This window comes from Mustelus asterias, chromosome 14 (assembly GCF_964213995.1).
Source record: "Mustelus asterias chromosome 14, sMusAst1.hap1.1, whole genome shotgun sequence".
Lineage (NCBI taxonomy): Eukaryota > Metazoa > Chordata > Chondrichthyes > Carcharhiniformes > Triakidae > Mustelus > Mustelus asterias.
In genome coordinates this window covers 53,150,114-53,175,865 of record NC_135814.1, presented here as the reverse complement: position 1 = coordinate 53,175,865, position 25,752 = coordinate 53,150,114, and the positions used below count along the sequence as shown (strand labels likewise).

At 40.5% G+C, this 25,752-nt stretch overlaps 2 protein-coding genes and 1 pseudogene across 8 annotated transcripts in view; 2 read left to right on the top strand and 1 right to left on the bottom strand.

Moving 5' to 3' along the window:
- fastkd1 (FAST kinase domains 1) overlaps window positions 1-1,482 on the bottom strand; it is a 42,476-nt gene extending 40,994 nt beyond the window's left edge. For 3 of the 5 annotated variants that reach the window (XR_013499539.1, XM_078228385.1, XM_078228386.1), the window contains exon 1: window positions 1,356-1,482. The gene's annotated coding sequence lies outside the window, so the exon portion shown is untranslated. The remainder of the gene's footprint in view (window positions 1-1,355) is intronic. The other 2 variants (XM_078228387.1, XM_078228388.1) reach the window with 1 other exon arrangement.
- Window positions 343-25,752, top strand: part of ppig (peptidylprolyl isomerase G (cyclophilin G)) — a 43,698-nt gene continuing 18,288 nt past the window's right edge. The window contains exons 1-9 of one of the 3 annotated variants that reach the window (XM_078228382.1): window positions 343-447; window positions 1,623-1,791; window positions 18,811-18,892; window positions 19,620-19,694; window positions 22,058-22,165; window positions 23,155-23,199; window positions 24,420-24,507; window positions 25,098-25,127; window positions 25,228-25,367. In XM_078228382.1, the coding sequence (XP_078084508.1) occupies window positions 18,832-18,892; window positions 19,620-19,694; window positions 22,058-22,165; window positions 23,155-23,199; window positions 24,420-24,507; window positions 25,098-25,127; window positions 25,228-25,367 (547 nt within the window). In that variant the 5' untranslated portion in view covers window positions 343-447; window positions 1,623-1,791; window positions 18,811-18,831. Of the gene's footprint in view, window positions 448-489; window positions 657-775; window positions 942-1,622; window positions 1,792-18,810; window positions 18,893-19,619; window positions 19,695-22,057; window positions 22,166-23,154; window positions 23,200-24,419; window positions 24,508-25,097; window positions 25,128-25,227; window positions 25,368-25,752 lie in introns of those variants that run through there. The other 2 variants (XM_078228381.1, XM_078228383.1) reach the window with 2 other exon arrangements.
- Window positions 6,307-6,514, top strand: LOC144504149 (U2 spliceosomal RNA; annotated as a pseudogene).

Genomic DNA, 25,752 nt, shown 5'->3' with positions numbered 1-25,752 from the left:
AGAAATCTTACATATACACTATGTACTCATTTTCCAGGCTATCTTTGCCAATCTGATTTGTCCGATCTACGTGTAGATTAAAGTCACCTATGATCACTGAAGTGGTTCCAGGGATGAGCAATTTCAGTAACAAGGACAGTTTGGAGAATCTAGTGTCATTCTCCTTAAAGAAGAGAATGCTGAGAGGAGATTTGATAGAGGTCTACAAAATCATGACTGAGTAGATAGGGAGAATCTGTTCCCATTGGCAGAAGGGTCGAGAACCAGAGGACACTGACTTAGTGATGGGGAAGAAGAACGAGTACATGACTTGAGGAAAAACACATCATGCAATCAGTGATCAGATCTGGAATGTACTGCCTGAGTGTAGTGGAGGGAGATTTGGTAGCAGTTTTCAAAAGGAAATTATACAATTATCTGAACAGGAAAAAACGGTTCCAGAGAAAGGTCAGGAGAGTAGGGTTAGCTAAATTATTTTTCAAGAGTGCTAGGGTAAACATGATGCGCAAAACAGCCGCCGTCTGTGTTGTAACCATCCTATGATTCAATAATTGTCTTGTGGTATTTCCTCCCGACAATATATTTGTACGGTGTAAATTCTGTTGAAGTGTAGACCTTTTTAAAACTGCCCTAACTGAATTTATCCACCATTTATCGTAAGTAAAAGACCTTGATGGGGCACAGAATTACAAAATGTATTTCAATGGTAGGGCCCTCGAGTCTTTAGCACTCGTGATAAATGTTCTGTTCCCTGTTCACTTGGGCCCTCAGTGAAGTGGCACCAGGACTTTCGACAGCTCAAGTCAAACTTTAATTGCTTCTCCCCCTGGGTTAAGTGGTTTGAGCAAGCTGTCCTCTCACACTGGCACCCAGGGCCTGGACACCGTCCCCTGCCTCCTCTCATCCCCGTGCTCGGATACGGAGAGCAAACGGTGCAAAGGGTGAGGATGCTGGACAACGCAGGGTAAACTGCACCGAGGCAGCGCTGTTTCCCCTCCCGGCAGCAAAAGCCTTTAGTTTAGCCGGAGACACGGCCCGGCCGCGGGTTCCCCTATGCTGATCCAAGCGCCTGTCTCCCCCCCGGCCCCGGAGGTACAGGGAGCTGCTCTGCCCCCCACAGGCAGACAGTGGGCCCCGGCCCGGCCGCAGCCTCGCCACCTCTTAGCGCCCAGGCAGCGTTAGCGACAGCGCCATCTTTGGAGGCCGGGAAGGATCGGCGAGCTGGTGGTGACCTGTTTAACCACAACTCCGGCGGCCAAACACCGCTGCACAACCAGTCAGTCGCCACCATATCTGGAGTCCCCCAACCTGAAACCCGAGCCGGTCCTCCACGCAGTCCCGGTGCTGACTTTTACCTGAAAGCTGTGGCCACCCTGGGCTAGGCCACAATCCGGGGCCTCGAGTAGACGCTGGAAGCCCCGCATGGCGCGTGCGCCAGCAACCGGAGAGCGGCTGCCGCGTAAACCTAACCTGCTAGCACACGAGAGGGCGGGCACCAGGACATGATTGACATCCACCTCGACCAATAGAGGGGTGGGATGTCAGCCTAAGGGGGCGGGGCGGTCTGTGTAAGCCAATCGGAACTGCGGGCGCGGGACTGACTGAATCATGTGTGGTTGTAGCGGTTGGCTGCCTGCTGAATGAGGACAACGTTGGTACCAACCGAGGCCCAGAGTGAGATCGTGAGCGGCTTAAACCAGCAAATCGGTGCCCGGACAACGGCCCACTGCCTCTTTCGGTGCCCCCCTCCGGTCTGGGGAGCTGTGGGGCGAACGTTGTTTGGGCCGCAATGTGAGTTTTTTTAAAAAACTGGCTTGGGAGACGGGGGTCTTGTCTGGTATTTTCTTACAGCGTCTGCATTTGCTGAAATACGTTTCAAAATTCATGCGAAAAAACGTCTTTAATTTATTGGGCGCAGACAACTCAAAAAGGTTATAAATAAACGTCTTGTTCCATCAGCGCGTTTGCTTTCGTTTCCATTTCCAAACTTCGTGCGATGAACGACCTGAACTGATCTGGCAGCCTAACCAAAATATTCCAGTCCCATCCAAGTGCTACTTCAATTTGGATGCAGGCTGGCCCCAGAGATAATACCCAAGAGTTCACCGCAGGCTCAACAGCTAAATGCTTCTTGGAAACCAATGGAGTTTGGTTGGGGTTCAGGGAGTCGGGGTTGATTGTGGAGAAGAGGTTGTTGATAACCATTCTAATATACATACATGGTTTGACACTAAATCCATAACATTACCTCTTGGAGTTACATTTAGTAATCGAGCCATCAGATTGCTCAAATTTAAGCATGAGATTGAAAATTGAATTACTTTCCATCATTAAATACCATTGGTGTGTTTAATTTTGTTGATGAAGTCTTTTTTGGGGCCTCAATGATATTGAAACTTCTAATACAATTTTTAAGGATTTTTTTAAAAATGCTACTCTTAATAGAGTTGCTAAAGTATTTTCTTTAATGCAAATCGGGCATAAGAGTGAGCCCAACATTGGTCAAAGTTTATTTTTAAGTTATAACAAGGTGAGATTTTCAACTGTTCCCAGAGCAACTTGTATTTATATAATAACATACAAAACCATCTTAAGGCACTTCGCAAGAGTGTTAACAAAATTTGACTAAGCCACATATATTCACGTAGGTGACCAAAAACTTAGTCAAAAGAGGTACATATCGAGGAGAGGTTTAGGAAGGAATTCTAGAGCTAGGGGCCAAGGCAGCTGAACTACTGCGCTAGTAGTGGAAAAATGAAAATTGGGGATGTGTAAGAGGACAAAATTTGGGCAGCAAAGAAATCTCAGAGAGCTGTAAGACTGCAGCAGGTTACAGAAGTAGAGGAAGGTGAAACGATGAAGAAATTTGGAAACAATGAAGAAAATTTTAAAATTGAGTCAGTGCTGGACCAGGATTTAAAGTAGATCAGCAAACGAGAGTGATGGATGAACATGACTTGATGTAAGTTTGCATAAAGCAGCAGGTTTTGAATTGCCTCACATTTACAGATGATTGGAAGCCGACCTGGCATGGTGACACTAGTAAATACTACTGCCTCACAGGCCAGGGACCTGGGTTCAATTCTGGCCTTGGGTGACTGTGTGAAGTTTGCACATTCTTCCTGTGTCTGCGTGGGTTTCCTCTGGGTGCTCCGGTTTCCTCTCACATCCAAGGATGTGCAGGTTACGTGGATTGACCATGGTAAAATTGTCTCTTAGTGTCTCAAGATGTGTGGGTTAGATGGATTAGTCATGGTAAATGTGTGAGGTTATGGGGATAGGACAGGAAGAGGGCCTGGGTAAGATACTCTTGTCAGAGAGTCAGTCAGACTCGATGGGTTAAATTGCCTCCTTCTCCACTGGAGGGATTCTATGCACATTGGAATAGTCAAGTCTAGAGGTAATAAAAGCATGAATGGGATTCAACACCAAACTAAGCAGGAGCGGAATCATATAATCATTGGCTAGAATTTTCTGGCTCCCTTCTGACAGATGTGGTGTATTCCCTTCTGTATTCCCTTCTGGCAGATGCGGTGAGCCATTCAAATGTCCATTTACTTCGGTGGGACCAGAAGATCCGGCTGGCAGAAGGGGCTGGAAAATCTGGCCATAGGAAAAGGCCATGCAGCCAATCGTGCTTATGCTAACTCTCTGAAACAGGTGGAGTGTTCTGGATGTGGAAATAGGCAATCTTGGTGGTGGTTTGGATAGGTGATTGGAAGCTGATTTCTGATTCAAATACAGTGCCACAGTCGCAAGCAGTCTGATTCAACCTTAAGACAGTGGCCAGGGAGAAGGATAGCGTTTGATGGCTTGGGAACAAAGCAAAGCTTTACTCATTCAGAACTCTATGCTAGATTAGCAGTGTGACAAATCAAACAGTGGAGGAGTTGAGAGAGATGGTAAGGTAGAGTTAGATGTGTGTGCAAATTATAACAATGTGCGGTTGTCTATTAAAGTTAATTTTTTGTAAATATATATGTCATGGTCACAAATTATATAAAATTGTTGAGATAGTGTAGTATAAAGAAGCCTTCTGCAAAGATTTGAATTGATTACTGCATTCTGGTCTTGTGCAGTGCCTAGGTTTCAGATGTGACTAAACTTCCAAGATGTTATTCCAAAAATAGTCAGAATTTTATAACACAGTAGTCGTATGCAATGACTCTTACTTTAGATGAACCATCTTGTTCAATTTTACTGTTTTAACATTCTCCATAACCCATAATATATTCCTTTCTTTTGAGTAGGTATCTAATTATCTTAAAAGTATTTACGGATTAAATTCCGCTGCCCGGTCACTTTCTAAAGAAGCTTTTTCTAACCTTCAATTCAAATGGTTCTTCAGTTTCTATCCTCACTGACAACAGTTTGTGTCTATAGCTTTCTGCGCCTACGTAAGGGGTCAACTCTGTCAGTTGGCCCCTTCAGCTCTAAGAACCCAAATCCAACACTCTCTTCTTAATTGTAACCCCTCATTCCCTAACATTTAGTAAATTTTCTGCACTGCACCACTCCATTGTTTTTATATTGTTCCAAGAAAGAGTGCCCAAACCTTACAAAATATTCTGGCTGTGTTCTAACAACCTGTGCAAGTTCATTTTATCTCTTTGCGTTTGTAATTAAAATATTGATTTTTTTTTTAAAATTACTTTTTGTTTGACTTTATTATGGTTGTATCTATGTCTTATGTACATCAGCACGTTGAAGCCCCTGGCTCAGTCAGTCTATTTCAGATCTTTGCTTTTCAGGTGTATTTCATTTTTCAATTTAAAAAAAAAATGCTTTCTACATTGAACTACACCTAGTCTTCCTGTGAATCCTGTCCACGCCCCCCTATAATCATTCACAATTCTAGTCATAATTTGCCAAATGCCCAAACTTGGTTTCAGTGGCAAGTTTTAAGTGTTGCTCCTTCTATTATTAAATGCAGATAATTTACATATAGTAAACCTTTGGAATGCCACTGACTCTATTTCCAGCAAGCACATTTCATTTCATTTTACTCTTATTGTTTGCTTCCTTTCCTCCAATCGCTTCTGTATTCATTTGGCCACACTACCTAATTCCAGTGGCCATTTTCTTTGTTGTGAGTCTCATATGGTACTTTTACCACTTCATATTGTTTCTTCAAAGAGTTCCAGGTTGTTCAACTCCATTTATCCTTTAGGAACCCTAATTCATCATTACCTTTTCACCCAGGTGTTTAGTCATTCCAACAGATATTATGGACTTCAGTAGTTTACCAGCAATTGACAACGAGCCTACTACTTCTAAGTTGATCTTTTTAAAAATATGTCATAATTGTTACTTTCAAACCCTTTGGCACATTTCTTCCCATGGAGCTTTGGAAGATTCTAGCCAGAGCCAAGCTAATTGCTTTCATGCGCAGTCACAATATTGATATAAAATGCCCTTTTCTTCAATGATTTCATAATATTTTGTACATTAATATGGAAAACATACTAATGTTGTAAATTATCCATTTTGACATGCTAGGTGATATTTTGGATATTATTGCATGTGCGTGCATTTGACAAGGTGCTGCATAAAGTTAAAGTTTATTTATTAGTGTCACAAGTAGGCTTACATTAACACTGCAATGAAGTTACTGTGAAAATCCCCATAAGACACTGGTGTGTAAAGTGAAAGGCCATGGAATTGGAGGAAGTGAAAACCGCTGTCACATAAAAATCAGAGTTGGAATAAACGGGTCTTTTTCAGACTGCAAAGATGTAACTAGTGGAGTACTGCAGGGATTGGTTCTTGGCCCACAGTTGTTCATTATTTACATTAATGACCTGGGGAAAGGAACAGAATGTAAGGTTTCCAATTTGCTGAAGATACAAAGGTAGGTGGAAGGGCATGTTGTGATGAGAATAGTGATTCTGCAATGGGATATGGATAGATTGGGTGACTGGGTGAAAACCTGGCAAATGGGATTTAATGTGGGGAAGTGTGAGATTGTGCACTTCGATAGGAGGAATCAAAAGGCAGAAGATTAACTAAATGGAGACAGACTACAGATGAGTGAAGTACAGATGGACCTAGGTATTCTAGTGCATGAATCACAAAATGCTAGCAAGCAGGTCCAACAAGTAGTTAAGAAGGCAAACTGCATTTTGGCCAGGGGTTGGAATTTAAAAATAGGGAGGTTTTGTTGCAATTGTACAGTGTGTTGGTAAGGCCTCGCCTGGAATAATGCATACAGTTTTGGTCCCCTTACCTAAAAAGGAATATAGTAACATTGGAGACAGTTCAAAGGACATTCACCAGGCTTAATTCCTGGGATGAGAGGGTTGTGCTATCGCTTCTCGGCCTTTTGGCTAAGATCAAGTGTAGTATGGTCGGCAGCCCATGGTTGGCCGCACTTGGTTGAGGTCATTAGGTTAAGCTGAGGCTTCATATGTTTCATATGAAGCAATTTTTAAAAGCGGCATTTTTGGCTAAGATGCAAATGAACTCAAGTCTTGGAGGAGGAACCTCCCCCTTCTCCAATCAGCTTGGCTCATGTAGATCAGGCCCAGGACAGGGTGGTTTGGTCGCTCGCCCTGTCTTGTCAGCCTGGATCTGAAATGTCTCAACTTATTGAGACTCTGAATTGGATTTGATTTGATTGAATTGGAAAAGTATTTAAAAAAAGAGAGACATAATAGTCTGGGTCTGCATTCCTTGAAGTTTAGAAGAGTGAGGGGTGACCTTTTTCAAACATACAAGATCCTGGGGGGGCTCGACAGGGTAGAGGGTGCAATGTTCTCACTAGTGGGAGAATCTCGAACAAGGGAACATAGCTACAAGATAAAATGCCAGTCATTACAAGATAAAGTGCCGGTAATTTAAAACTGAGGTGCATAGAAATTTCTTCTCGCAGAGGGTGGTGAATCTCTGGTATTCTCTGCCCCAAAGAGTGATGGAGGCTGAATTATTTTAAGTATTCAAAGTGGAAGTGGATAAATATTTGATAGATCAAGGAAAAGAGGGCTGTGTGGAAATGGCACAAAAAAGGGGTTAAGGCCAGCATAAATAAGCCATGATTGTATTGAATGGTGGGACAGGCTTGAAGGGCCTGGTGGTCTACTCCTGCTTCTATTTCTTGTGTGTGTGTGTACGTATCGTGTTTTGCTTGTCTGTATGCAATGTCTGCCATATTAGTTTCTGATGGGCTCAAAATTTCAATATTCATAAAACAGCAACAAATCACAACTTGAACAGATAGGAACAAACAGAAATGGAAACATTAAACTTGAATTTCAAGGATGGGCAGTTAGCAAAATCTGTCGAGTACTTTTTAAAAAATGCTAACCCATCATATTGCTCCATTTTTAAAAAATGGTTTCAACTATCTTGAATTTGCACTAAATTGTAGACCCTGCTAGTAGGCTGATACGATAAAAATAGTAGATCAACATAAAATCATTTTCCCTATCTACGCAAAATAATTTCCTCGGTTAGTGCATGTAACATTTTGTTTCTAATGGAATCCTGCACCTGTGTAAGAAGTCTGAACTGTGTGTACAGGCACACGCTGGTACTTAAACATCACCTTCAACTAAAGTAGGATCATGATGAAAGTTGCAGTTTGCAGCATGTACATGTGGCTGATAGCTGATAGAATTTTTTAGTGAACAACAAGACTGAGTTTGAATTTCGTAAGCTTCACCCATTCTGATGCTAAACTATTGAAAACAAGTACCCCATTAAAAAGAAAACTTGAAAATTATTTTTTGGGGAGAAAAAGTAAATTGATTTGTTTCGTATACGGCATCAAAATCCAGCTAATGTATTAACTCTTCAACTGCTTTAGAATAATATTGTTGTTTCTTGGATTATTGTGATCAAATGATTGTTTGCACCATGTTACCATTAGGGGTGGCATAGTGGTTAGCACTGCTGCCTCACAGTACCAGGGACCCGGGTTCGATTCCCGGCTTGGGTCACTGTCAATGCAGAGTCTGCTTGTTCTCCCTGTGCTTGCGTGGGTTTCTCTGGGTGTTCCGGTTTCCTCCCACAGTCCGAAGATGTGCTGGTTAAGTGCATTAGCCAGACTAAATTCTCCCTCCGTGTACCCAGACAGGTGACGGAGTGTGGCGACTAGGGGATCTTCACAATAACTTCATTGCAGTGTTAATGTAAGCCTACTTGTGACACTAATAAATAAACATTAAAACATAAAAACCTTTCAATATTAAGCTCAAATCTAAATAAGGAACAACTTCTGGAAACATGAAAGATTACCTGTTGTTAAAGCTTAATTGGTTAGAGGGTCTCCTTAGAAATCTTGAGATCATATAGAAAGCATAGAAAATAGGTGCAGGAGTAGGCCATTCGGCCTCCCAGCTTGCACCACCATTTAATATGATCATGGCTGATCATGCATTCGCAGTATCCCACTCCCGCTTTCTCCCCATACCCCGTGATCCCTTTAGCTGCGAGGGCGTCATCCAGCTTCCCCTTGAACATACTTAACAAACTGGCCCCAACAGCTTTCTGTGGGAGAGAATTCCACAGGTTCACAACTCTGAGTGAAGAAGTTCTTCCTCATCTCAGTCCTGAATGGCTTACCCCTTATTCTTAGACTGTGACCCCTAGTTCTGGACTTCCCCAACATCAGGAACATTCTTCCCACATCTAGCCTGTCCAGTCCCATCAGGATTTTATATGTTTCTATGAGATCCTCTCATTCTTCTAAATTCCAGTGAGTACAAGCCCAGTCAATCCAGTCTTTCTTCATATGTCAATCCTGCTATTCCAAAAATGATTTATAAAAATAATTTGCTTCAATGCATTAAGTACTGTTGCAGAGATATTTGACAAAGAAGGAAAATGCAAAATATATATCTCTTTGCCTTCACTACAAAAGCCATACATTAACCATTGGACAACAAAGAGTTTCTCTCCAAATTACACACTGATCAAATTAAATACCATTATTTACCTACATGCACTGGGTAAGGGAAACACTTTGTGCCCAATAACCATTAAAAATCTACCTCTATATGTCACATATACATATTTACCCTACCGGGAACAGAATTGAAGCAAGTGATGAAAGCAAAGATCTGGCTGTTTGAATGCATCACTTTCATAACCAGTGCTGTTATTGTTCAAACAAGGTATTCCTGTTTGTATTCACAGGATGATTCACCACAAAACAAACATACTACCTTGTCCTTGTTCAAGATTTTGGCTAAGCCTTGACTAAGAGCATAAGAAATGGGAGTAGGAGAAGAACATACCGCTCCAAAGCCAGCCCCACTATTCAATAAGATCATGGCTCATCTATCTCAACTGCAATTTCCAGCCCAAACTCTGATTCAGTTGGTGTCCAAAAAAAAGTTAATTTATTGCATCTAGTTCTATTTTCTTTCTCATAGTGAAGGATATTGAAGCTAGAATGGATGCACAAGAGGCCCACAAGTTTAAATTCCTAGTTCAAAACATCTTCAATAGATGCAAAGAATTGAGTATGTATATTTTAGAAAAACATAGTCTCTGGAATTTGGTTGTGGTTAATAAAATTAGGACAAACTAGGATGTGTTTTTGTGGGACAATTATATTTACTGTACAAGTTAGTGAGAACCATGTGTTTGGAAGGACAGAACTAGATTGTAAGCTAGTTAGGCAGTTCTTTCTCCAGAGATTAGTGGATCTGTGGAACAGATTGGAGGGTCATGCAATGAATGCTGATTTGACGTATTTCTTCAAGCGAGACCTGGACTTGTTTCTGGATAGATTGAAGATCACTTTATATAAAAAGGTTGGTATTTTGTAATAAATCAAGATCCATTTTTTGTTTTTAACTAGTCTTGAAAGCCTTAAGGAATCAATAGGAATTTTCTAGATCTTTTCCCCCTTAATAGGCCAGGGTTTTTAATCTGGTAGTTTGCTATGTGACTTTCGGTGGGTATAGAATGTCAGTATTGCGATGCATAAGGCATTGCGGCAATAAAGGACAGGTTGGGAGGAACATTTGGTCTTTTCTAATCCAGTACACTTGTATTTTTGTAAATGTGCAAGTAAATAATTGATCCAATCATTCGTATGATTGATGTACTGCACTGCAATTTGCTAGTTAACAGCAAGTGCAATAATTGATTTTCACTGATTATAGAATTATTTCAAAGCAGTTATATGCACATGGCATTTTAAGCATTTGTTAACCACCCCATAGTAGAGAATCATGTGACATTAGTTACAGATCTATAATACTTTCAAGCTGATTATGCAGGGCTAATGCCCTTGCCTGATGAGTATATTTTTCTTTTACAATTTTTATTGAATTTCATGTGCCCATTCTCAAGAAATTCTTATTGAAGAAAATATTAGTGTAAAACTAAGTATACATTTAAGTTGTCAGCTAGGTGAGTGGGCTAAAATTGTTTTGTGCATAGAAATTACTGATTAGCAACAGCTTTAGCTTCATGCACTAATTTTAGGAGAGTGCATCAGTGTGGCTCAGTTGGTAACAATCTCACCTCTAGAGTCAGAGGGTTTATGGGTTCAGTTAAGTTTATTTATTAGTGTCACAAGTAGGCTAACATTAACACAGTAATTAAGTTACTGAGAAAATCCTCTAGTCGCCACTGATGGAGATTTTAGCATGGCCAATGCACCTAACCAGCGTGTCTTCCGAACTTGTGGGAGGAAACCAGAGCACCCGGAGGAAAATCACGCAGACACGGGGAGAACGTGCAGACTCCGCACAGATGGAAAAAAACTCCAAGCCGGGAATTGAACCTGGGTCCCTGGTGCTGTGAGGCACCAGACGGGACTTTGCCACCGTCAAGTCCCACTGCAGAGACTGGAGCACAAATATTAGGCTGACACCTCAATGTTATACTTTTGGAGATGTTATCTTTCAAATGAGGCCCTGTCTGCTCTCTAAAGTGGACTTAATTAATCCCAGAGCACCATTTCAAAGAATAGGAGTTATCGTGGTGTCCTTGCCATTATTTATCCAGTCATCAGATTATCTGGTCATTATCATAATCCTGCTTGTGGAAACTTGCTGTTACAAATTGACTGCTATGTTTCCTACATTACAACCATGACTACTTTCAAAAATAGTTATTTGGCAGTGAAGCACTTTGGGATGTCCCGAGGTGATGAAAGATGCTGTATAAATCACAGCTGTTTCTATCTAGGCAATGCCTTGCATTCAGTCTCTCAATGCAGGTAAGTATACTTCGTGTATAAGTTTATTGAACAAACATCTACAGTCATTTAATAAGAGCTCACAACAGACACAAATTCATTCCATTTTTCACTTTACTGTTTTATCAACAAATGTAAAAAATATACATTTATCATATAAATATTAATTAATGAAATCATATGTCAAACAATGGTTTCTTATTACTCTTTATTTACTGAGCAGAGTTGAAAGTTTCCACATCTGAATTCCGAATTAATCACATGTAGTTAGTGATTAATGCAGGAAACACTGGCCAAATGACCGTGAAGTGAGTTTTTGTAGGTTTAGTTCATACTCACTTGCAAGAATAATTTAATGACCTTATTTCTCCACGTGTTCTGTGAAGTCGTTTTTATGTTGTGTTGGGGAGAGCACAGTCTGTAGAAATGTAAATGCTGTAACAGTTTTTATTGAGTAATAAAGATGAAGGGTGCAGTTTGCTTAGAAGAAAAATACTAAGTGCTCTTTGCTCTGTACATGTTGCAAACCCAATTCCAAGGCTAGTGTCAGTGCTTGAAGTGCATTTTCTCATATTCTGACTAAAATGTAGCATTGCTGAAAGATGAAGTTAACCAAGCAAGTCATATTGTTTCGGTAAGATCTTGAGTCCACAGAAAGCTGCTTTCTCTGCACATCAATTTAATGTGAACAAATGCAGTGCTGTGTTTTCAGTTCTAAGTTAAAATTAATTTAAAAACTTATTTTGTGGGAGGGGGTCACATGATGTAAGTGCAGGAGCAGCTACGTTTTCGTGAGCTCTGGTGCTACATACTTTTCAATCCGTTTTTATATCCTGATGCACAAACCTTAGTTATCCAATCCTGATGTGTCTAAACTGTGTTATGATCCTGGCTAACTTTTGGCAAAGTGGAGCAGAGTTTAAGTCAAGAAAATCTTTGTTTGGTTACTGCGGCTGGAGATGGCTAGAGTGAGGCTCAGTTCGCAGTGGCTTTTTCACTGGTGAGTGGGCCAATGCTTCAGTGGTGCTGTTGGCGTTAAAATGATGGCCGCCTTTGAGTTGAGGTGTGGGCGACGGTCTTGACTCCCCCACACTGATTTTTGGTGCCCAGATTGATGCATAGCAAGATATCCGAAAGAGAATGGATGAAGTGGAGAAACGAATCCTGTCAATGGAGAGGGCAGTCTCCTCGGTGGAGGCTCACCTTCAGTTCTTGAAATCCTGCTGCATGATGTGTCATACATCATGGCTGATTGGGGAGATTGGGCCGGAGAAGGAGTATCTGTGCGCCCAGTCTCCCAAGCGGTGCTCGAGATGAGTCTCCGGCCGAATTTAAGAATTGGCTGCCATACTTTCACGATCTCGTATTGAGGGCTGGGTGTCTCGAGTTTGATGAAGTACATTGTAACTGTCTTCCAGGCTTCAGGTCAGTCGAAGACTCCGACCACTGGCCATATGTTGTCTTTTCCTCATTGCCTTGTCCTCAGTTCATCGAGAAGGGCTGGCCGCGACAGGATTTCGCCACCTGCTGGGGCCTAGGCTTTTCTTTCTTTTCTTTGTTGGAGCCTCAGGCGATGACATGGCGAAGATGCAAGGGCTTTGGTGAAACTCTGAATGGATCCTGGTGTTGTTCAATTATCCTGCCACGGCTTTGGCCTTTTCAGGCTCCATGGATGGTTATATTATTCTGCAGTTCATTATTAATCCTGACCTTTGTTCCCTTGAGATTATAATCCTGATTTTGTGGTTCTGTCTTTTATCCTGACAAGGGTGTATGATATATGAGCACAGAGGCATTTGTTGCCTGTTATCCTATTATACTGCAAAAATCAGGATTTTTAATTTTTCTCTTTGGTATTCGTCCACTGGCATGCTTCAACGGTGGAACAAGGGCGGCCATGGTTTGATTATTTGTGGGTCTCCTTTCCTTTGGGGAATATGCTGAGTTGTTTGTGTGACATGTGGGTAATGCAGTACTTACCTGTGTTTTTTTTTCTTTTAATGTGCTGTAATCCTTGCATTTACACTGAGGGAGTACAACTTTTAGTAACTTTCACTTTTTTAGATAGTGCCACAGCAGGATAGTGCGTGGGTGGTTTGGTGTAGAGATGGTTGGTCTAGCCTCATAAGTCTTCTGTGTGGGTGAGGAAAATATCTGTGAGGATTATTGGGGTCGTGCTTTTTTAAAAATTATCTTGGGATTAGGGAATCATTGCTTGCTTCCAGAGAGAGAATACAGACAGAGTGTGCATCCTGGAAAAGACCGGGCCCTGTTTAATTGTCATTGGCAGTTCTAATGTGGTTGGAGTCGAGGAATTTTGTTTTGGTGCATGACTGGGTGTAGCTGACTTATCCTTGGATATCTTGCCTTGTTACGCTGATCTTCTATTTGGTTTGCCTGTGCAGGTAGTGGCAATGGTTATTTGATTACTTGGCTCATGAAATGGATGATGGGCATATTATCTGATTGATAAGGTTTCTCTGAGGGGAAATTGATAGTGGGGCCTGAATGGTGCTTTTGGGGTACCTAGAGAAAGGGGTGGTTTGTTTTGTTCAATGTATAGGAGTGATGTGAGTATTCTTGGTTTGTTGACCCTTATTTTAGGGTATCATTGCAGGTTGGGGCATTAGTGACTGTGTTTATTCGGGTCAGGTGGAGGATATGTTGGACGAGGGAGTAGGCTGCCCTCCCCCAAGACGGGCCCTTTTGGGAGCTTCTGAACTGCTCTCCCTCCTGAGACTTGGTTCCCCTGGGGGTGTGGTGTCCTGTTGGTTGCGGGGCCTGAATGCGAGTCTGGGACTTTCTGTTCAACATGTCTTTCTTTGATTAGAGATTAGGCTGTTTGGAGGAATAGGTTGCCTCCTCCAAATGGTCTTGCATGGGACTTCAAGCAGTCAATCTGTCTTCTAGGTTTAGCACTATACAGACAAAACAAAACATTCATAGAGTACATAGGGGAGAAGTAAAGCAGAATGTAGTGTTGCAGTTATAGCTAGGGTGTAGAGAAAGATCAGCTTATTATATGGTAGATCCATTCAAATATCTAATGGCAGCAGGGAAGAAGCTGTTCTTAAGTCGGTTGGTATGTGTTCTCAGGCTTTTGTATCTTTTTCTCAATGGAAGAAGGTGGAAGAGAGTAAGTCTGGAGTGCATGGGGTCCTTGATTATGTTGGATGCTTTTTCAAAGCAGCGGGAAGTGTAGACAGAGTCGATGGATGGGAGGCTGGTTTTTGTGATAGACTGGGCTACGTTCAAAACTCTGCAGTTTCTTGTAGTCTTGGTTAGAGCAGGAGCCATACCAAGCTGTGATACATCGGAAAGGATGCTTTCTATGGTGCATCTGTAAAAATTGGTGAGAGTTGTAGCAGACATGCTGAATTTCCTTAGCCTCCTGAGAAAGTAGTGGCATTGGGGCTTCCTTTCTTTATCCGTCCGGGTAGTTGAGGTGTTGATATCGGCTCTGATTTGTTATGGTTAACCCTACAAGGTTTCCCTTATGTTGTCAGGAGAAGGAGTGTCGTATCTCTCCCATACGATACTGGGTGTCTCCTTGCTGGTAGGGTTTCCTTCGTGGAAAATGGTTTAAATTTTCCGGTGATGGGGAGCCTGATCAGTGCCTCTGATGTGGCTGGAGAAGAGGGAGGTTTGTTGTGTTGCAAGTCTAGGCAAGGTGTATGAATCCTTTCCTGTACCTATGGTCCTGAGGCCCCCCTTTTCTGAATTATCCTTTCATTGCTTGGAGGTTCTGGGATGCTGAGGTAAGCTCCAGTTGGTTGTATATTACCCCACAAGGGGTAACCTAACCCGTATATTGTGTAGTTCTGTTTTTGTTATCCTGTGGAGGTGGGTGTGCACAATAAGAAGTCTTAACAACACCAGGCTAAAGTCCAACAGGTTTATTTGGTAGAGGAGGGTGTGCACCATGGGGCCATGCATTCATGATTGTATCCTGAGATCCCCCACTCATTCTTGTATCCTTTCTTTATCCATATAAGAGGAGATCCCAACTATGACGATTGCAATGATTGATAATTGGAATCATTAATATGAATATTCGCTGGTCTTTTCTGTATGTTTATGTGAAATAATGGTTACTCTCTACTGTACTTGTCTTTGGGGGTTTGTTGTGTTTTGTAGTAAAATGTAGAAATAGTTCCAATAAAAACATTGTTTTTAAAAAACTTATTTTGTGTTCATCAAGAAGGAATTTTCTTGATTTTAGCATTGATATTGTCATCTTTATTCTGCAATGGTAAGGAATTAAAAGCTTGCAGACAATTTATAAATCGGCTTAACTTGATATAATTACAGATTTTGTTCAGTTTGTTTGTATCTGGTGTCCAAGGAATGGAGCCAAGCCATACGACTCAAATACTAATAATCTGAGAATAAATAAGCAGAAAGCAGAACTGGATCATGAGATACATATTAAGCTTCTGTCCAAATAAAATGCGTGGGACCCAAACTTAGAATGTTTAAATGAACAATATCAGTGAGGAACACCATGATTTTTGGATGTGATGCAACATTATATTTAACAACATAGTGTTTTGATGCATTTCATTTGCCACCACCCATTTTTGAAGAAGGTTGCTAACTTTTGCCTGCTATAAGCATGTTTTATGCTTGTAGCTGTGCTGTTTGTGCTGTTGACTTGTGCTCAGTAGGCACCCCCCTGAAGCTATATTGGGATTACAAAAATGTATTTCATGAATAACCCCCAGCTTTATTTGAGGCTCTCCGGTTTATTCTTCAACCCCTCTTTACCATTGAGCAGGCCTTGCTCTCTCTCGTTCCAGGTACCATGCCCAAAGGGGGCATTGGCAACTATGAACTGAACAGTACTATGCAGAGAATTTTAATTGAGTTTGTTCAGATAATATCTATATTTTAAACATTCTTTAAAACTATTTCTGTTTTCAGCTATTTCATTGGTATTACACTCTGGACCCTCTCAGTATATAAAATGTAAGATTAAATTTATTGAATGCAAAATATTACAAATTTAAATCAAAAGCTTGAAACAGCAGGCCAGTTAACATCTGTGGGCAGAAAAAGCAGTTGACATTTTAGGTTTCTAAGAATGTGCGCCAAAAACGTTGTTAGACCATTGACCCAAATTATGATTTGCCTCCTTGATGTTATCAGGCTAATTTCCAGTTTTTACCATTTATTATCAAGATGTGGCTTGAAATTATTTCATCCACAAAAATTAATTTTAGATAGTGAGGATTCCAGAGTGGGCATTTGTTACATGGGAGTTTCAGATATTCAGATTACACATAGGACTTCCTCTTTCATAAAACTGCTGTCTTTGGCTACAGGCCTCTAAGCCGGGGTTCAAGTCACACTCCAGGACTTAAGTTTATTTATTAGTGTCACAAGTAGGCTTACATTAACACTGCAATGAAGTTACTGTGAAAATCCCCTAGTCGCCGCACTCCGGCGCCTATTCGGGTACACAGAGAGAGGATTTTAGCATGGCCAGTGAACCTAACCAGCATGTCATAGAACATAGAACAGTACAGCACAGAACAGGCCCTTCGGCCCACGATTTTGTGCCGAGCTTTATGTGAAACCAAGATCAAGCTATCCCACTCCCTATCATCCTGGTGTGCTCCATGTGCCTATCCAATAACCGCTTAAATGTTCCTAAAGTGTCTGACTCCACTATCACTGCAGGCAGTCCATTCCACACCCCAACCACTCTCTGAGTAAAGAACCTACCTGGGACATCCTTCCTATATCTCCCACCATGAACCCTATAGTTATGCCCCCTTGTAATAGCTCCATCTACCCGAGGAAATAGTCTCTGAACGTTCACTCTATCTATCCCCTTCATCATTTTATAAACCTCTATTAAGTCTCCCCTCAACCTCCTCTGCTCCAGAGAGAACAGCCCTAGCTTCCTCAACCTTTCCTCATAAGACCTACCCTCCAAGCCAGGCAGCATCCTGGTAAATCTCCTTTGCACTCTTTCCAGCGCTTCCACATCCTTCTTATAGTGAGGTGACCAGAACTGCACACAATATTCCAGATGTGGTCTCACCAAGGTCCTGTACAGTTGCAGCATAACCCCTCGGCTCTTAAATTCCAACCCCCGTTAATAAAAGCTAATACACTATAGGCCTTCTTCACAGCTCTATCCACTTGAGTGGCAACTTTCAGAGGTCTGTGGATATGGACCCCAGATCTCTCTGTTCCTCCACAGTCTTCAGAACCCTACCTTTGACCCTGTAATCCACATTTAAATTAGTCCTACCAAAATGAATCACCTCACATTTATCAGGGTTAAACTCCATCTGCCGTTTTTCAGCCCAGCTTTGCATCCTATCTATGTCTCTTTGCAGCCTACAACAGCCCTCCACCTCATCCACTACTCCACCAATCTTGGTGTCATCAGCAAATTTATTGATCCACCCTTCAGCCCCCTCCTCTAAGTCATTAATAGAAATCACAAATAGCAGAGGACCAAGCACTGATCCCTGTGGCACTCCGCTAGCAACCTGCCTCCAGTTCGAAAATTTTCCATCCACCATCACCCTCTGTCTTCGATCAGATAGCCAGTTACCTATCCAATCGGCCAACTTTCCCTCTATCCCACACCTCCTCACTTTCATCATAAGCCGACCATGGGGGACATTATCAAACGCCTTACTAAAATCCATGTATATGACATCAAGTGCCCTACCTTCATCAACACACTTAGTTACCTCCTCAAAAAATTATATCAAATTTGTGAGGCACGACTTGCCCTTCACGAATCCGTGCTGACTATCCTGGATTAATCCGCATCTTTCTAAATGGTCGTAAATCCCATCCCTAAGGACCTTTTCCATCAACTTACCAACCACCGAAGTAAGACTAACCGGTCTATAATTACCAGGGTCATTTCTATTCCCTTTCTTAAACAGAGGAACAACATTCGCCACTCTCCAGTCCTCTGGCACCATCCCTGTGGACAGTGTCTTTCGGATTGTGGGAGGAAACCCATGCAGACACGGGGAGAACGTGCAGACTCCACACAGACAGTGACCCAAACTGGGAATTGAACCCGGGTTCCTGGCGATGTGAGGCAGCAGTGCCACCATGGCTTGAGGGCCAAGAAAGATCTGTCCATAATATGGCTAAACTGGTTGAGTACCAATTAGTAAATCCTACCAACATACACCAATGGCAGGCAATGAGTGCAGGAGAGGTTCTTGGTCAGGTGGAAATAAATTGGAGCCTCCACCATTGCTATCTGTAACTCTGGGCTACAACTTGTAAAAGTGTATGTTGCCACAGCAGCACAGATTCCTTGGGAGGCCAGGTGGCCAATTGGCCAGATGGCCAATGTGGATCAACTTAGTGCCAGCAACACTGGGTTCAAACCCAATTCTGGCGAGAGTGGATTTGGGATCTGCTCCTTGCCCTACCCATTATGGAGTTTGTGGCACTGAGAGTTGGACCTGCCTTCAGGCAAAGAACTCGAGAAGAAGATATTTTCTGCTTCCCTGCAAACAAAAAATGTAACTCCTTAACTTATAAAATAATTAAATCTCATTAAATGAGATGTAGGGGTGAAAAAAAATGACCTTGTTGATAAATTTGTTATGTGAACAAATCCTTTATACTGAACATTTTAATGATTATGATATCTGTTTCTTTTGCAGTAACTACAGCTTGTGAAAAGCATGGGGGTGAAAACACAGCGTCCTAGATGTTTTTTTGACATAACTGTCAATAATCTGCTTGGTAAGGGAAATGTATTACAGTAATTATGTTACTTGTGTGAACACACAGACTTTTGATGTACTGACCATGGGTTCAGGTTAAACTTTTTGAGTTTATTTTGTTGTATTGTAATCACAAGCACGTTACTGACGTTGTTCTTTAAGAATCTACTGTTAGGTTGGAACTTTGTTGCAAGTTCAAGTTGTGTGGTAGGAATGCATACATTTACTGGAAATCCGTTGACAATTTTAGAACATTATAAACATTGATTAACAATTATAATGTGCAAAGATGGAGAAACCACCCTCCTGGAAAAACAGGGTTTAAAAAAAGTGAATTCCAATATCTTACCTCTAAAATACAATTATTTTAAGTGTTTAGTGCATGCTCCCGTCTTGGCTTGGAGGAATAGAATGTTTTGTGACAGCATCAAGCAATCTCAGGTTAATTGAAGCACAGGTCAGATGCAGAAGAAAGCTCTATTTTTGTTCTTAGCCAGTTGCATTAACTCCAGCTCCAGAAGACATCTTGCAGCCTCAGTGTTAATTTTCCACTTCTGACAAATGGACTTTCTTGAATAAAATTGTCATTTTCTGACTTGATGTATTTTGATATAGTTTTGCATGTTGCCGATAAAATTAGTAACTAAATGAGTGTAGCAAGACATTAAAGTAACAATAGAATTTTTATCTTATCTTTTTCAGGGCTTTTAAGATATAATTGATTCTTGATATTTTATTTTCCACAGTGGGCAGAGTTGTCTTTGAATTGTTTTCAGATGTGTGTCCAAAGACTTGTGAGAACTTTCGCTGCCTCTGTACAGGTTAGTTGTAAAATATGATTCATAGTTTTTTGATGCAGAACCAAGAAAGATCTTTGGTTTGTTAGATATTGTTTTTATGTTTTTTTTAACATATTTTACGTGATTGGGTTTGATTATATTAAAATGTCCCTAAATACCATTGAATAACATGTTCTTGCTTTTAAAGAGCCACAATTTAAAATTGTTACATTATAGTGGAGTGGCTGTCATTCTAATTCTATTGAGAGTTGATAAATAAAGTCTGCTCGTATAGAAAATATTGTTTATACTAATTTCCTGTCTAGAAAAGCTTGCATCTAGTTATCACATTTTTGTCATCCTTCTGTCAACTTTTTGCCATTATTTGCTATGTCAGCATTTATGATGGAAACGGCCTCTGCAAACTTTTCACAATGTAATGGCGACCTCGTTACCAGTAATGGTATGATATTAACCTTTGTTTTGATTCTGCCTGCTCTTTAGCTTGTATTGCAGAAAAGCTGCACTTCTTCTGAAGACTACAATTATTCTTTTAACCATTGATTGCTCAGTTGGTAGCACACTTGCCTTTGAGTCAGAAGGCAGTAAGCACAAAAGCTAGACTAACACTCCAGTGTGGTGATGAATAGGTCTGCACTGGGGGAAGGGGTGCTGACTTTTGGATGTGGAATTCAATCTTTCTGCTGGACATAAGAATCCATTGCACTACTTTTAAGAAGAACAGGGAGTTCTTTCTAACCCTCCCCTGCTCAGGGTCAAATAGGATGTCATGGTTAAAATGGTCTGATTCAGCCTTAGACTCTGGTGGAGGGTGGATCTGGTGGCTGAGGAACAGAGTTTGTGGTGGGAATCGAAGACATTGGATGGAATTCTCCCAAAAAATTCTAAGTGTCGAATTCACGTGAAAACTGGGGCAATTCATGAAGGTTTCTTTCAGTGAGAGTTCAGAGTTCACTGCAGAGGCCAACAGTGTGAATATCAGCGGGGCCTATCCCCGCTGGAGAGGCTGAAATCAGCGCACTGAGCGGGCCACTGCGTGTGCACTGATCTGTCAGTGCCAAGATCGGCACGTGCTCACTGGCCCCCAACTAATGGCGTCCCGATTGCTGGCCAGTTTGATCATTGGCCAGCCCCGCAACTCCTGCAATGTGGGCTCTCCATTCCCCCCCCACGGCCCGCTTGCTGGATCTTCGACCATTCTTGGGTCCAGTCCTGGGCCCGCTAATTGTATTTAAATTATATTACAGTTACAATGATCATGTAAATGTCTTCGCGCCTCCTCACCGATTTCTGGCGCACAACAGAAGCTGCCGGAAATCTGGCGCTGGGAGATGCAAGCAGGGCATGAACGCTCGCGCCAACTCCTGAATCGCTGTGCTAAAAAATTAGCTTAGCAACATCGGAGAATCACAGCCATTGTCTTTCCAATACCTAATTAGACTTTCTGCTTATCCAATACTGGATGTCAGACAGGTAACCTAGTAAATCAGAGACTCTGACACAGTCAAGAAAGGTGATGGTGAGGGAGAGCTGGATGCCATCGGCATACTTCTGGAACCTGTTGGTTCTTCAGAGGATGTCACTGAGCGGCAGCTTATGGATGAGAAATAAGAATAGGCCAAGAGTAGATCCTTCGGGGACCAGAGGTAGTGATGCAGGAGCAGGAAGAGAATACAGATGATTCCCTGGCCATGACTAGTTCAATCAGAATGGAACCGAGTGGAGGAGAGATTTTAGAGGAGGGTGTTGAGGTGAACTGTGCCAAAGGCTGGCCAACAAGAATTGGAAACAATCATTCGCTGTGGTCAGTCATATCGGATGTTACTTATGCTAAGGGATATTTCACGAGTGAGACAGGGATAGACTCCTGATTGGAGGAGTTCAAACATGAAGTTGCAAGAAAGATGACCACAAATTTGGGAGGTGATGAAATAGTCAAGGACTTTGGAGAGGAAAGGGAGGATGAATATGGGAGTGAAACAGATTATCCAGTCATTGTCACGTTTCTATGTTTGAGACCTTGCTGCATGGATATTGCTGTTTCTTGCAATACAGCAATAAATTTTCAAAATACTTAATTGGGTGTAAATCAAATCCTAAGACTCTGAAAATAATTATTTAAATACATGTTCTTTATTTTTTTTAATTCAACATTTGTTATGCAATGGAAGATGGGTCAGTGTTAATTTATTTTCTGTCTCTTTATGTGCATTTTTTGTACCATTCTTAGAAACCATCCACAGATCGATATTGACGGGATGTCTGTTTTAATTTGTAATGAAGTACAGTCTTAAGAGAATTCACCACTGTTTGGTGTATTGTAGCTATTATTGGTAATCTGTACACATGCTATCAGTGATGCTATCCTGTTGATCTCATTACAGGTGAAAAGGGGGTAGGAAAGAGTACTCAAAAACCTTTGCATTATAAAGGTTGCCTATTTCACAGAGTTGTAAAGGATTTTATGATTCAAGGAGGTGACTTCAGTGAAGGTATGAAACTCATAATTTGCAACGTTCAACCTAAAATTTGCTTCTCGTCTTCCCTTTCAAAGCCTATTCTTCCTTCTATGCCACTCAGCTTGTATGACTTTCTAGCCTAACTGATTCTCTACAGCTGTATATGGTTATTTCATAATATTAGGGTGGGTGGAGACTTGTATGGAGCATAATCTCCTGCATAGACCATTTGGACCTAAATGGCTTGCTTCTCCGTTCTGTATATTTTATTAACTGATTTAAATCACCATAAATTGTTTTTTCCCCCTCTGTTGTTAATCTAAAACTGATGCAGCTCAGGAAGCAAATTGATATTAATGAGCCGTGAGATCTAAATTTGCAACTTTCTACTTAAATGAGCCTAACTGTTTGATTTACCCAGATTTGTAGTTTTATAAATGTGTAGCACAGTATATTGCTTTATTGTAGAGCAGACCCAGTCTTCATTCAATGCACTTAGGAGCTCAAAGTGGCAAAATGGAAGTAAATCATCTGTTTAGGCTCTTATTTAAAACAATTACTCTTTCGCTTTGATATCCGACACTTTTGTGCTTTACAGTTCTGAAAACCCTGTAAATATCTTAACCACAGACAGTTGTCAGAATTGGGACCTATGCAAAATATGGCCGCTACCTCAGTCCATAACATACTAGGATGCATTTCTGCATTTTTTTTTTCATTCCCACATCCAAAAACAAAATCTTGATGAGGAGGTTTTAGCGTGTGTTTTGATTGCTTCTGAAATATTCCTTTGTGGGAAATTTTGTTTTGGTCATATCCCTGCAGTGGCATGCATCAGGTCTTCCTTCTGTTGAGACGATAGGAAAAGTGTTAAGCAACATTTCCATTTGCTGTTATTTTTTCATGTTTAGTCAACAAGAGTGTGTTTTTATAATATTGTAATTGCCATTCTTTTAGCTAAAATAATGTAATATGCTGATAGGGCTTTGATGAATTTCAAGAACACTCTTCTGTCCTTTTAGGAAATGGCCGAGGAGGTGAATCTATCTATGGAGGGTTTTTTGAAGGTAATTTCTTTCTGTTCTTTCTGTTGGCCATTTGGCCTTTTGAGATTGCTCTGCCATTGAGTAAGATCATGATTGATTTCTTTCTGCACCATCCCCATATCCTTTAAGTGCCATTTAGGCATTGCATGATACAAGTTAGCTGTGTATCTCAGCTTGTGTATTCACGCTACTGATAACTTGAGTAGATTTATTTTACTTCTATTAAATTTTGTATGGTACCCAGAATATTAAAATATTTGTTTCAATACTTTAGGTAGCATTTCCAATTGACAAATATTAAAAGTACAATTTTTAAGGATGATGAAGATCATGTTTGTAAGAGAAACATTGCAAAGTTCTGCTCACTGATAGTTTCCCTTAAGACTAAGGATGGATTTATGTGCAAGTTTTGTACAGGAATGCATATTTGGTAGCATAGCTACTAGGACTGAGGACTGTAAGGAGCGCACAAATTCCTCCTGACGTCACTAGTTCAGGGGTGAATGATTTAATTATATGCAGAGACCAGAGGAGCTAGGATTGTTTTCCTTGGAACAGAGAAGGTTCAGGAGAGATATAATAAAGGTGCTCGTAATTTATGAGGATCTTTAATAGAGTAAATAAGGCAAAACTGTTTTCATTGATAGGTACGTTAATGCACAAAAGGTGTGGGTTTGAAGTAATTTTGAAAAGAAACAGAGAAAATGAGAATTTTATTATGCAGTAGTTGTTATGACATGAAATGCACTACTGAATAGAGGAGGCAGATTCAGTAATAACCGTCAAGAAAATTGGGGTATATGTTTGAAAAGGAGAGTGGGAATAATCAGATTTTTTTTGAAATACCCTTCTCTGAGCTGTATGGTTCTCTGAATTCCAGTCTGAAGGTGCTGGAATATGTTTTCTGTGGGGGCCATGCCAACACATTGCAATAGCACAATTATCTTGTTTTTCTTGTAAGATGCAATTTGATGCTTGACCACTAAGTTGTAGGGTGTGCGTTTTCACTGAAATTGACTGGATGGGCTAGAGTGGACTTTTAATATTCCTGTATTTTCCTATGTTCCTATATAGTAAGATAAAAGGGTGATTACTTTTGTGAAATTACAGGATTTTCTCATGATTATGCAATGCTTTATCTGTCAACTCTACTTACTGTCATGGGAATTGCGAAAAATTGTTCTTTTAAGTCATTAATTCCAGTTCTGTAAAATGATCACACATTTCCATATTAAAAATAGATGAAAGCTTTGCAGTCAAACACAACAAGGAGTTCCTGTTGTCTATGGCTAACAGAGGAAAAGATACTAATGGTTCACAGTTCTTCATGTAAGTTTTTTTTATTATCCTGTAGAAAATATCTGATTTGGACTCTACAGAATAAGTTTACACTTTTAGTTTTGTATGCTTGTTATGCCATGGTCACAACCTGCCTCTAGTGGACGCGCAAGAAGCTATCTATAAATAATGAGAATTCTCTCTTGCTCTCTTCCTCCTTTACGTGTGCTTGTTGTGTCTGTCTCTCTCCATATGTCCTGTCTCTCTGAGATCGGAGACACATTTCATTCAAATATTTTCTGTATATTAAAACAATAATAAACACATTAATTTAGACTTTCATAATATATTATCAAACTGTACTTATTAGACTACTTACCCACACTTATATAAAAATAAGAGATTAGTATCAAAAATGTCTACATAGCAAAGTATTTTTTTAGTTGTTCCAGGCTTATCTGTAATTGACTATCCTGTAGTTATGGTGTTGCTTTTATCATAGATTACAAAGAACATATTTTACTGCTGACTTTGTTTGGAAGTTCATGTTTTTAACTGCAGCCTTATTGTATAAGTTGTCTAATTTTGTTTTTCTGATTTCATATTATGAACATTCAATTTTATGAATATTAAACGTAAAGAACTACTAAGCCTGCACCTCATTTAGATAGGTGAGTATATTTTCTAAATATCTAATGGCATCCTTCTCAGAATGTTGCTTATACTACCACAAAAATTACAATTTAAAAATTACCTTTTTCATTCTCTTAGTGTACACGTGGTCTTTGGTCAAGTTATTTCAGGACAGGAATTAATAAGAGATGTGGAAAACCAGAAAACAGATGCAAATAGTAAACCTTATGCAGAAGTGCGAATCTTGAACTGTGGAGAATTAATTCCGAAATCCAAAGGTAGGTGTGTGCGCGTAGAAAAAGGAAGAAGGTTTTGTTTGCTTGATTTAAGAGCATTTTTATAATTTCTATGTGACTGAGGGCTCTTACTGATAAGTAAAACAATTATACCTGTAATAGATTTTTATGTTTAAATTATTATTCTAAAATGGGGACTTTTAATCATGTTTTTAAAATAAAAGTGACTCAATGCAACCAGCTGGAAAATGAAGCTGATTTTCAGTCTCCTGTTCAAGTACAAACCAAGCCTAATTCTCGTTAGTTTTCAAGGCTAAACTGAATCAGGTACTATCAGAGCACAGTGGGAGTTGGCAATAGGTTAGTTTTGTTAAATTTAAAGGCTTCCCCTTCTGCCTTAATATTTTTCCACCTTATTTTGTTTTCT